This window comes from Aspergillus udagawae (genome assembly GCF_001078395.1).
Source record: "Aspergillus udagawae IFM 46973 DNA, scaffold_2, whole genome shotgun sequence".
Taxonomy (NCBI): Eukaryota; Fungi; Ascomycota; class Eurotiomycetes; order Eurotiales; family Aspergillaceae; genus Aspergillus; species Aspergillus udagawae.
The window spans coordinates 4,191,941-4,204,050 of NW_025091265.1; the positions used below are offsets into that span (position 1 = coordinate 4,191,941).

Below are 12,110 nucleotides of genomic sequence, written 5' to 3' on the forward strand. Positions count from 1 at the left end.
TTCCGCTCGCTTGCACCACACCCCACGCCCTTTTCCTCGGTTACATTGCACTATACAATTCGGCAGGAAGAGACCAAGAGCCCCGCTCTTCAGGAAAATGGGTGCATTGGTGAGAGCCCTATTTCCCCCCTACGCCCCCCACCTTCCTTTACTTTCCGGGTGAATGAAGTACTCAAGTGATCAACAGGCTCATGCCATGAGTGGAGAATGACTGCCAAGAAGCTAGCTCTTCGCAAGCATTCCTTTAACTATATCACACGGGCTAGTAGACTCAAACTAGAAAATGAGCCGGCACAATACTGCCTTTATGCGGAGTACGGCCCGACAAATTCTAACGTGAATCCTGAGGATATCCACCAACAACACATAGGCCTTTTTGAACAAGGATGTAAGAAGAGCGTGATAGGGCATAATTGTAAATCCCGTGCCTGAAGCCACTAGCAAGGACTAGCATTTAGGGAAGTTGCAAGTGCATACAACCCATGAGAAGTATACTAGCGGTCAGTACAGAGTAGAACTAGGGACATTGTATTACAGTGTGTTGCAAACCAGTCAGACCGGCACTATAATCATTATTGCCTGAGAACGTTCAGCTGACTTGAAATAATATAATGCTCCTAATTTCTGACATAGTTACATTGCCCAAGCGACCGGTTGAAGTCATACGCCCGACCTATCCGACACTTCGAACCCCACGCCGGGCCCTTAATTCCTTCCTCTATTATCGGGCAAAAGGATCAGAAGCCTTTTTCGGGAAACCACCGATGTACAAGCAGGGTTCTTCGTCCGCGGGTGCATTGAGGAGCAGATACGCCGCCGTGGCGAAAAGGGTGTAAGTCTCTGGGTTGTGGGAGTTGGCTTCTCTGTTTGATGGATTCGCGGCGTTGCGTATGATGTTATTCAGGCTGTCTACAGTTCAACAAGCGGTTAGTCGAAAGTGGATTGAAGAGAGAAACCGCGGAGAAGGGTCAAATACGTACAATCCTGATCCGGTGTGTTGTCATCATCGGTCAGATGGTAGAGCTCGTGGTACATCGTAGAACTAACAGTCATCATTTTGTCCAGAGCCGCGTTTACGTCCTTCAATCCGGCTGTGGGGTAATTGTCCTCCTCGACGGCCTTTGTCAGTGACGGGTAGGAATGCGATCCAGCAGTAGGAGAAAAGGACAGGGGGCAAAATAAGATGTGCCTGTTGGCTCTGCCAAAGGTAAAGTCTGCGTCGTCCGCGAATATTGTTGGCCACGACGTTGCTGGTCGGGCAGTTTTGGCGTACCGGGGCTTCCCATCTGAAGGATTCTCGGGACATAGGCTTGTTTCGCCCTTGTAGTCAAGGTCGTAGCCGTTAAACGCGCTGAACCAGAAGGCATTGGCCTTTGGGTTCCTGGATGTCTCCAGAAACGCCGTTGCAAGGTTCAAGTACTCGATCGGCTGCTGAGTCTCGGGATCTCTCTTGGTGACTACATCTTGGCCTTTATGATCCTTGACGACCGATCCAGCCCAGGGTTGATGTTCGCCTGCCTCGGGCCCACAGAACAGGCGAGGTTTTTCCCCTGCTACCTGGGGCTTGGCCAGGCCAGCTCCGGAAAGGAATTTGGTAACGCGTGAGATGTGGTCTATATCAATTAACCTTGGGTATCCAAGAGCACACTGTACGTAGTGTAGAGAGAAAATGAGTGAAAATAGGTACCTCCAATCGTGTCCCATAGCTTCTTGTTGGCCGCGTCACTCACGTCCACACCTCCGGTCTCAAAATTAAGCTGGACTCCGAACCAGGTGTACCACATCAGCATCCAAGACCTATCTCCTTGGATGTTTGCGTACGCCGTCTTGATCGCGTCGTGGAGGAGAAAGACCTCTGTCAGCCAGTTATCGAGGGTTGTCTCTTTGCTAGTGCAACCTCCCGGGCCGCTATCTAGCAGAAAGAGATCTGTCGTTTTCTTTGGGGGGGTGACTGTGCCACCACCTGGGCCGGTTCGAACTCTGCGAATGAGAGTGTGGAGGGAGTTGGCTTCCTTGACATCGTAGGCGGTATCATGATCCAGTGGGGAGGCATTGGTGAGGACGACAAGGCAGAGCGACGGCAGCAGCCCTGCAAGAGACCACCGCATGTTGAGCTGAGGGACTACAGGAGGTTATCACCAAGATAGAAGGGGAAAGTCGAAAAGGGCGTTGAAGGACCTTGGATAAGTATCAACCTGGGAGCGCGGATAGTGTCAAGAGGCGAGTCCGCGAGTCTTAACAAAACCACAGACCACAAGCAGAGACTTGGCTGGCAGTGAGCAGTTGGCAGCCGAGATCCTTTCCATAGCTAAGTGTCTACCCATGAATCGTCTCACGGGTAAAGCATCTGTCAATGTTCATTTTGCCGAAGTTCACGTCCTAGCCATGAGTGAATGTAACCCTTAACCAGAACAGTCCCACTCCCTGCTCTATCCTTGTAAACAGTAGATACAATCGATACTAAAGTATACATACAGCAGATACAGGACGTACAGTACGGGTAGGGACGACTGGCCGGGACCACTCGTATGTGTAAATTGCAGAGGGGGCATGGTTAGCGGACTTTGATTGACAAAGATCACACTGGACTAAGCTTGGTCACCCTAGTGCTTAGGTCAGGATCAGACTCTTCGTAAAATGAGCCAGGCTTGGCGAATCAGCTTGGCACTTTAAGGATGTTGAAGGACGTACGGAGTAGAGGAGGGAGATTTTGGCAATGTTACGTGGCGTGCTTTGCGGAGATGAGCCGGTGCGGCTAATGCGCGGACTGCCTGATAGTGGATCTTGTCAACCACCTAGTGTATAATATTAAAGTATTATTTCCGAAAAGGGCCTGGCTAGGCGGTTGACATGATTCATGGTGCTGATGTTATTCATATGATTAAATTTAATATATTGAAATTTGGTCTCTACCCAATCAGCTTACAATGCTGTAAAGGTGATGGTATTATGGACTATACCAGTTGGAAATCATTCCAAGGGCCGCCACAGTCCGGCTTAGAATCATCCTAGCTATAGCCTATATCTGAGGGATTAAACTGAATCACACCTAGCGATGTGCTAACGGAGAAAGCCGGGGCTGATGCCAATAGTGCGAGGTTGCAGACATGAAAGCAGCGGCTGTTACTATTTTCTTGACTACCTCGCTTCCCCTCCCACTCTCTTCATGCTTCAATACTTGTCTGCTATCACATACCCCTGACCAGAATGATGAAACCCCTTCAATTTCTTGCCTCCGCGCTGGCTCTTTGCCTGGTCGACGCCTATTTGGTGACTCCTCCAGGAACACCTGCGCCAGGGGCAGCGTCGGCTTGTAGTGAATGGGTGCAGGCCTCATACGGCCTGACATGCGACATAATCCACCGCTTTTACGGCATGACTGCGGCCGAATTCGAGGAATGGGTGAGCAAGTGACCAGCTGCCCAGCTGTATCCTCTTACCTACATGTACTGACTCGGGGTAGAACCCTAGCGTCAGTCAGCTTGGTGACGGCTGCAACCTGATCTCGGGCCTCTACTACTGCGTGCAGGTCAATTATATCTCCCAGAGTCCAACATGGACGGCACCCACGACTACGACACGTTCCACAACCAGCTCAGCCGGGAACGGCGTCACGACACCGACTCCTACGCAGACCGGCATGGTGAGCAGCTGCAACAAGTTCTATCTGGTTGTCAGTGGTGACTCCTGCTACAACATTGCAGCTGCTCAGGGAATATCTCTCGACAACTTTTACGCCTGGAACCCTGCAGTTGGCAGCTCTTGCGGGGGCCTCTGGCCCGACTATTATGTCTGCGTTGGTGTGATATCAGGTGGCACGACCACTGCTATGACTACTACAACTACTACGTCTACTACGACTGCAAGCACCACAACCACTGCAGGAAACGGGGTTACCACCCCTACACCAATCCAGACAGGCATGGTGACCAATTGCAACAAGTTCTACCTGGTTGTCAGTGGAGATGGCTGTTATGACATTGCCGCCGCAGCGGGGATCGCGCTGAGTGACTTCTACACCTGGAATCCCGCCGTGGGGAGCAGCTGTGCTGGTCTTTGGCCTAATTACTACGTCTGTGTGGGCATCATCGGCGGCTCAGGTACCACTACTACTAAGACTACTACAACGACCTCTGGCAACGGGGTTGCCACTCCAACACCAACTCAGACAGGCATGGTAAGCAACTGCAAGAAGTTCTATCTTGTTGTTAGTGGAGATGGCTGTTATGACATTGCCGCCGCAGCGGGAATCGCGCTGAGTGACTTCTACGCCTGGAATCCCGCCGTGGGCAACACTTGTGCTGGTCTTTGGCCTAATTACTATGTGTGCGTTGGTATTTAATGGACATGGCTTGAGCTTTCCTTTATATACTTTTGAGTTCGATACAGGGTATAATCTGACTGATTCTTGGGGTCAGAGGCGTGTTGAGGGCGAAGGCATCGATGTGAGCGACCTGGGCTGCTTGGATGTCCGTCTCCCAGTCCGCAGTGGTGTAGTTTCAGCGTTCAGCAACTGAGGCGCTGGTCAGATCCTTATAATTAAAGATAATGTTAAAGGGGATGAGGGCACTGATAGGGGCTTACCATGAAGTGTGCGAACACGGCTGCTGTGTTGACCTGGCAGAGCCCAAGAAGAGCCGCTGCCAGAACATAGGATAGCTTTATCCTACGCTGTCACTTTGCCAAGTAAGGGGACTTCAATTGTCTTAGCAGCGCATCGGATCCCCCGGGGGTTATTGGTGGGAATTTATAGACGTTTTTGAGCTCATATCCCATGATTCTCAGGAGCCGGCTTTGAGCTACCCGTTAGTCTATGTGCGCGGGGCACAGAGACTGTTGCGTTATTTTCTTTTCTTCTGTTTCTTCATTCTAACCCTCTTTCCTCCAGTCATTTGTGAAGAAGTCGGTTACTCCTTCGTGAGATGTAAACGGACCCGGACTCTTTCTTTAGTCTGGTGTTTGGCGTAACTTTGGATCCCATGTGACTATTAGCGATATTAGCGTCTGAAAGATTTCTGACGAAATGAAGGTGGGGAGTTTATACTGATATTAGCGGCAAAAATTTGATAGACTGTCTTGCTTGGAGAGTTTCTCTCCCCGAAATGGATGACAACTTAGAGGTGTGCATTCTGCTCCTTGGGTAGCAGACAGGTTCTTCATAGTGGGCACTCAAGTGGCAGCAGTATATAAGTGTGAAGTAGTAGTGGAAGGATTAGTAAAAGTGGGATTCACAGGAGTAGTAGGAGTAGTAGTTGAAGGGAGTTGACCTCGCCATGGATGCGAGTCATGTTTCGGCGCCGACCCAAACCCACCAAAAAAGGTCAAATACCAGTGGCCAATATTAAGTCCGAATATATTTATATTTTGTAACTTGTAATTTGTAATGCGGCTAATGCGTGGGTTATATTTGCCATTCCGTAATAGATGGGCTCATGGGTCCTTGACGGGTCATGGACAACCCATACCAGACAAAAAGAGCACTATGGCGAGATCCACGGAGTACTCCGGTTGACTTTGCTGATTTTGTTAATAGTGTGCATATACTAGGATTTCTATCCTTTCCAATTCTGCCAGCGTAGGATAGTTTCATATGGCCACCTTCCCGCATCTATCGCGGCCTCACATCCCCACCTACATAGATTTAATAAGACCTCTAGGAAGATCTCAGGGACTGCATCCCGTAATGCGTACAACTGATTGATCATAGTAAAAGCACTGCGTTAGATGGGGATACTCGCCGGAGCAATCTCATTTGAGGATTACAGCAGGAGAATGTTACATCTCCATATTGGACTCATATGCTAGTGCGCCTGTGCTGAGGCTAGTAGGAAATAATTAGACCTGGAAGAAAATTCTCATATAGTAGTCTCTTTCCATAACTAGTAAAGCTGTTAAATAACAATATGTAGGAGATAGCTTAGGCCTGGGGTGGCCCTGTCCTGCTTCCCCTATGGCCCTGGTGTGTATCTGTAGATACCAAATATGCGCATTGATCCGGCATCACGGACTAAACTCCGTGGAATTTAGGTAGGAGCTGGGGCTTTCCAGCTGTTATGAAAGAGTCTGATACTAGTTATGTAAGGTACTAGGGAAGCTTGCCAGGGAAGCTTAGCACCTAATATGGATTACACAGTATTAATTAATGTACTAGGGTTACTTCAAGCCCTTTAAATTTACTAATATGTATGATTTTTTAATAATAACTAGTCATGAAGCAGTAAGAGCAGGATAATTACACATTTATATAAAATTGCTGGGCCCTAATCTGTTCTCATAAAGAGGGGTTAAGCAAATATCTAGAAGATTTAAGTAGCTTCGTGATAATTAATAGTCAAACTGATGATAATAACAAAGAATATGCTGAGCCCATACAAAGGGTTCTTTAGAAGGACCTAGGGACTAATGGACAGCAAGTGTGGACATGGGCGCTGTCCGTCGATCGGCCAGCTCGATGGTAGGAACTGCCAGGGACTCTCTTGTGCAGCCATCACACCGTTGTCTCCAAGCCAGTCCGGATTACGACAGTGAAGATCCGCAAACAAGCGATCCCACGAAGAAACGTCTTCTCCTAGCAGGGGAATCTGATACCAAAGGAGAAGAACGCCCACGGAAAAGACGCCGGCGGGGAAATGCCTCCTACTCCGTGCTTTTATGACTCGTCGAATATGGCATCTACGCTCGAAAGTCACCGCTCGGAACAGATCAGTTTCGCCCAGTCATGCCGAGGGTGGCATAAGTGCATCTCAGGCCACATCTGGAGTTGGCTTTGTCACTGGTCCTGGTGAGGCACAGGAGATTTTTGGTCGCGGCATCATCCGTATCCAACCTCATGGCCCGCGGCACGCATACTTCCTTACATTCCTCCCAGACGTCGTTGATCGTCCGCTATCTCGCTCTCCGCCTGGGTTGAACTCTGTTCCACCGTCATGCACTGAACGCACTGAACGTGCCACCAACACTTCGTCGAAAGAATCCGCGCTAGAGAGTGGAAACGTACGGTTAGCCCGCCGTCGGGCTCAGACTCGTGAGGCCATCCGCAAAGCTCGGAATAATCATAGGACGCACCAAGTGAATTCTAGGAAAAGGATGCCATGGTTACCAGAGGAAGAGGAGCTCTTGGTGAAGTTGAAGAGGGATCAGCATCTCCGTTGGTCAGACGTGACAAAGTTGTTCTCCGAGCAATATCCGGGAAGAACTCAAGGTTCTATTCAAGTATACTGGAGCACGAATCTCAGCAAGAGATCGCCATGAAATATTTCACAAACTTCTGCCCTCGATCGCTGTACATAGTGGCTACGTCAATACTCCAACTGGATTTTTACCAGTCACGTTTGCGCTTTCGACTTGTGTAAGCCATTCTCAGCCATGTCTCTCTACAATGGAGCGCGAATGGGCCCATTTGACGCTACCCTCTAATGCGTTTCCGTATAAGCCGCAGCGACAGGTGACACTTCGTGACAAAGATTTGGAAGGCATGGCATCTTCAAAAGGACACGTGTGGAAAACTCGAAATTAAAGTCTCGACAAAAACCCAGCCAGCGTATCCTAGAACATCCTCGATCCGCGATAGCTTAGGAGTAGCTATGCTATGTAGAATTGTACCAGTATAAAACCAGCTGCCAGGACCATCTTTAGGCAGAGAAAATCTATTGGGGGTGCGCCAGAACACATGTACTAGGGAATAGAGTCACTTGGCTTCTTTCAAGACCAGGAATCGAACTGAAAGCTACTTGTACTACCATAGTAAGTAGTAGAGAATAGTTAGATATCTGATTGCTAAAGTGAATGAAAGTACAGCAATATTTATAAGGGATAAATCACAACAGGTTCCTCAGTGGGGTTGGTAGGAAGGTGATGACAAGCCTTCTGATTGATCAACATGTGGGTCAATGTATTACACTAGGACGATGATCTCAGCCAACCCTAGGTTGAAGAATCGCACTTCACAAAGAATTGTAAAAATGAAGCCACAACAATGTAACAATAGATAAAAGCTTGATAGATCTGGTCTCAGTTAACAAGACCTAAGAGGTTGATGAAATTCTGATGCTTCTGAGCGGATAAAGCAACTTCTTCCCTTGGAATTGGTGTGCAATTCCGCACCCACCACAGCTCTTTTACGCCCAGTGCAACTTGTCCATCCGTTGATAGTAGCTGGCGTCCGCCTCTCCAACTTCTTTTGGCGTGTCGACAGCCTTTGAGCACGGTTTAGCTTGGCATATACTAACGGCATTAAGTACTGGTCCATCACAATGATTGTCAACCCTGTAATGGAGGCATTGCTGACAATGGTGCTGCTTGCAGTCGGTGGCGTAGTGACAGCCAATATCATGGCACCTATCAGCCCGCTTTGTAAGGGTTTTATCCAGGTCGTAGGTCACTAGCCAATCGCCAGCGGGCTCATGCACAGGTAGTTTAAGCTTAGGATTGTGCCTGTTTATTCCCCTTGCAAATAGCACCCTGGCGTAGGCGGGGTCAAACACGAATGTTGTTTCGCCAGTAGAGTTTTTGATTTCCGCTGTAGCCAAAACCTCATCTATAGAGATATACTCATCTGGGTTTGGCACAGAAGCCTTCTCAATTTGTTGCTTGATGTGCTTTGCAGTCTCAGGATCGAACCGGGTGTCAAGGAAGTATAAAGCGTTTCGGCCGGCAGCTGCCACATATGGAGTATCCGGTGCTACTACCTGGAGACCATATTCTTTTTCAATAACCTCAGGTACATAGCTGCCCCGATATTCCTCTTGGTAGGTTGGCGAGCCCTCACAAGGTCGGAATGGGTTCAGAAGCATGGTGAGAAATAGGAGGAAGAACATGGCAATTTAGGGATAAATTGACTATGGATTCTGCTTTAAATGTTTTGTGTGTGCCTCTGTGGATGCTGTATCTCTTAAATACCCTGTCAAAGAAGTAGTCCGAGGCATATAATAGAGAATTACTGGCGGCTTACCCCTCAGAAATATGATTAACTATTGGCCACTGCATTTTGATAGTAATGCTACTGTTGTAGAGTCCCGTATAAATCTGATGTGCAGGCTGACCTTGTACCAGCAGACATCGTGAGGGCTAACCTCATGTGTGGGTGGACAATAATTGCCTCAGAATACAATGACCAGGGAAAAAATTAGAGCGGCGCAGCTGCATACATANAAAAAAAAAAAAAAAAAAAAAAAAAAAAAAAAAAAAAAAATATTAAACAGGCAATCTATCACATCAACCCACCACTCAGAGATCCCAGCGCCTATGGTGCAGCAATATCCCAACTCTTGTTTAGGGGTCTCTAGGCCTAGCCCTAGTTAGCAATCACTACTTGACCTATATAGATTATACAATGGGGCATTGATTGCATCTCAGTACATCTCTGGCTATAGGCGCTGTTCATCTTTCGCGCAGAAACTGGTCTCTACCCTGGCACTACATGAGTGCTTGAATGCTTTTGACCATTGGCCCACTATTTAAGCCATTCCCCACTTAAACCTTTTTAACCATTTAATAACCATGCAATTCCCTTCCTTCTTCTAGCTATGCCTCTAACCTTTGCATCTGCTCTCGTGGTAGCCACTTTATATACAGGGTTGTGAGATTTTATATGAACAAGATAATATGCGGGTGATCCAACTATCTGTGATGAACTGCACCCTCAACCCAGTATTAGCTAAATTTAGGGATCATAGGATGCATTTCCCCTCCAGGGTGATATCTTAACCCACTAAGCCCTATTTAACCCCCTGTGTTCTGTCCTTGTTCATCAGCCAGTAGCAAAATTACCGCATGTCTTTCATTTTAGTATATTGCTATACATCAGGCCAAAAGGGTGCATCAGATCAATCATATATTTGACATGTGAAGCTTGGATCTGCTATACTCAGACCCAATTACGCTGCAGCGCAGTGGATTCCAGCCTCTAATACATGAGAATCAGAGGACTTTTGTCCTGCTGCTTCTTTCAATAGAACAGGTAGAATGTTAGAGTCAGGGCTCTGAGCCTCGTAGGTAGTGAGGTAGGTGGTTGAATACTTTTGCATCCCCATTATACCATAAGAGTAGCATGACCACTCAATCAACCTGTTGCAACCTTCGCGCATTGCTGAAAGCATTCAATTTTTCAGTGCATTGCCCCTTCTCCGTAACAAGGTGAACAGAAAAATAAAGGGGTTTAGTGGGATAGAGAAGGGGGAAAAGCTCCCTATTCACTGGAAAATACTAAGTTAGATAACCTAGGTTTCCATAACTTACATAGAGTGATGATGAGCACTCAAGAAAGCTATTTCAAGTTGCCAGACATGTACTTCCATTGCTCAAAGCGCTGTATCGCGACCAACATGGTTAATCAGGGCTCAATTTCTCCAAGCCCGCATAACATATGTATCTTGTCTTTTCCTCTATATTGAACTCTCGGTATCGCATTTCGAGATCCGACTGGTAAGGAATTGTTTGCTCATACTGTGATCGTTCTTACGTAAAATATGTCGTTAAAATAATTGTGTATTTCGAGGCATAATTTTGCTTTGATCTGAAAACAAACCACAGATTAAGGAGGTCGCCAGGGTATGTACTAGTAGATGTAACATCGCATTATCGCAACTACTGATTTGAAATGTAGGCGCCAATCTGTCAGAATTGGCTGCAGGACTATGTTCAGAAACTCGTTGCTGAGGGAATTATTGAAAATAACGCTAGCTCGGTTGTGCAAAGTGCCCCGAAGCTGTTGTGATGTCTGGAGATTTATTGAGCCTTGCTTTCGCTCTGGCAGTATCTTTTATCTGGTGCCCCATTTGTCAACGCACCGCTGGAGGATTGACTAGGCCCAACATTTCTTGTGTTGATTTTCGGTTTGCTGGGCTAGTAGTTGAGATTGTCGTTCGTTCAATTGTGTCTTTGCCATAGTGCGTGGGATTTCCCACGATATAACATCCACATTGTCAAGATAGAAGAGAGAGAACAGACTTTGAAAAGGTGCCTGTCGCAGTCATATTACTGAACAACGCTCAGCAGCCCAGTAGTCGCGGATAACTTAAGCATGGTATTCTAACATCCCATGGCGGAAGTATAGTAGTCCCACGCGTCCCAAGTGTCAGAGTACTGGTCCAGAATCATTGGCAAATACTTCGTCGACCATTCTTCTTGTCTATCAGCAGTATATTGCGCCTTGCGAGCCACCCTCATTTTCAAGATTTGTAAACTATGACTGTTGGCCAATTTGGGAAACCGGTACGGGCCGAAGGAAGGCATGACTGCCATGGTTGGGAATCATGTGGCTCGGGATTGTGCGGCAGCGTCACCTCCCCGGTCAGGTGATAGCAGCATCCGTAGCAACAGCCATTCTGTTGATAATTCCACAGGCAGGGGAGATCCCACCACTATCTGAATATGTGGAGGTTACCTTTTGGAGCTATGAACGAGAGGACTGGAGGCTATCGGACCAGCTCGAAGTAGATCCGTCGGATCCGTCGCCGGTAGGACGTGCTGCGAAAAATTATACGAGGAAGGGTTATTCATTATACGACAAGAGTATGCAGAGTCTCAGTCCAGCACAGAGTTATCGCGCGGCTACTATTGATGGAAACAACGCGATATTTATCGCTTCCGCGCACGAGGAGAAACTTGCAACTGACGGCCGGCCGATTCGTGAATGACAAAAAGATTCTATCGATTTAAAAACGGTAGTAAAGAATGGAATGAACAATAGCCGCAATACACACTAAACATAAGGTCATCTTCCCATGTAACTCAAGGCACCACAATACTCTTCCAACTCCAATCATCTGCCATGCCTTCTGTGCCTGTAGCAGTAGATCAGCACTCGGCAATAGCTCTCTGACACGTGCCCCTCGCTGCCTGGAGGAGGAAGGAATAATAGTTTCGCAGGTTTGAGGAAGGGAAACTCGCCTCGACTAATATCAGGGCGATATATGAAGGAAGGAGGAGCACAAGATGAAGAGCCAACATCAAGACAGATACTGAGATATCTGATAGGGTGATGTTCGACTTTCTCGCAAAAGTCACATTCTCGTGGGCCTTACCGCTAAGATTCTCAATGATGGCAGGAATATGACCCATACAAGTTTCAGTGGAGGCATAGATCAAGGCCGGAATAGTCAAAGATTTCC

General features: G+C 47.5%; 4 protein-coding genes across 4 annotated transcripts; 2 read left to right on the forward strand and 2 right to left on the reverse strand.

Annotated features, from left to right (window-relative positions):
* Positions 1–721: 721 nt before the first annotated feature.
* On the reverse strand, positions 722–2,108 carry Aud_003789 (uncharacterized protein; the record flags this gene model as incomplete). The annotated part of the gene is made up of 3 exons (XM_043288736.1): positions 722–909; positions 981–1,613; positions 1,688–2,108. The coding sequence occupies 3 exons, from the start codon at positions 2,106–2,108 to the stop codon at positions 722–724; spliced, it is 1,242 nt and encodes a 413-aa protein (XP_043144671.1).
* A 1,099-nt stretch (positions 2,109–3,207) lies between these two features.
* Positions 3,208–4,517, forward strand: Aud_003790 (uncharacterized protein; the record flags this gene model as incomplete). Its single annotated transcript, XM_043288737.1, has 3 exons — positions 3,208–3,402; positions 3,464–4,324; positions 4,419–4,517. The coding sequence occupies 3 exons, from the start codon at positions 3,208–3,210 to the stop codon at positions 4,515–4,517; spliced, it is 1,155 nt and encodes a 384-aa protein (XP_043144672.1).
* Positions 4,518–6,651: 2,134 nt separating this feature from the next.
* Positions 6,652–7,251, forward strand: Aud_003791 (uncharacterized protein; the record flags this gene model as incomplete). Its single annotated transcript, XM_043288738.1, has 1 exon — positions 6,652–7,251. The coding sequence occupies one exon, from the start codon at positions 6,652–6,654 to the stop codon at positions 7,249–7,251; it is 600 nt and encodes a 199-aa protein (XP_043144673.1).
* Positions 7,252–8,117: 866 nt separating this feature from the next.
* Aud_003792 (uncharacterized protein) lies at positions 8,118–8,792 on the reverse strand (the record flags this gene model as incomplete). Its single annotated transcript, XM_043288739.1, has 1 exon — positions 8,118–8,792. One exon carries the CDS (start codon positions 8,790–8,792, stop codon positions 8,118–8,120), a length of 675 nt encoding a protein of 224 aa, XP_043144674.1.
* Positions 8,793–12,110: the final 3,318 nt, after the last annotated feature.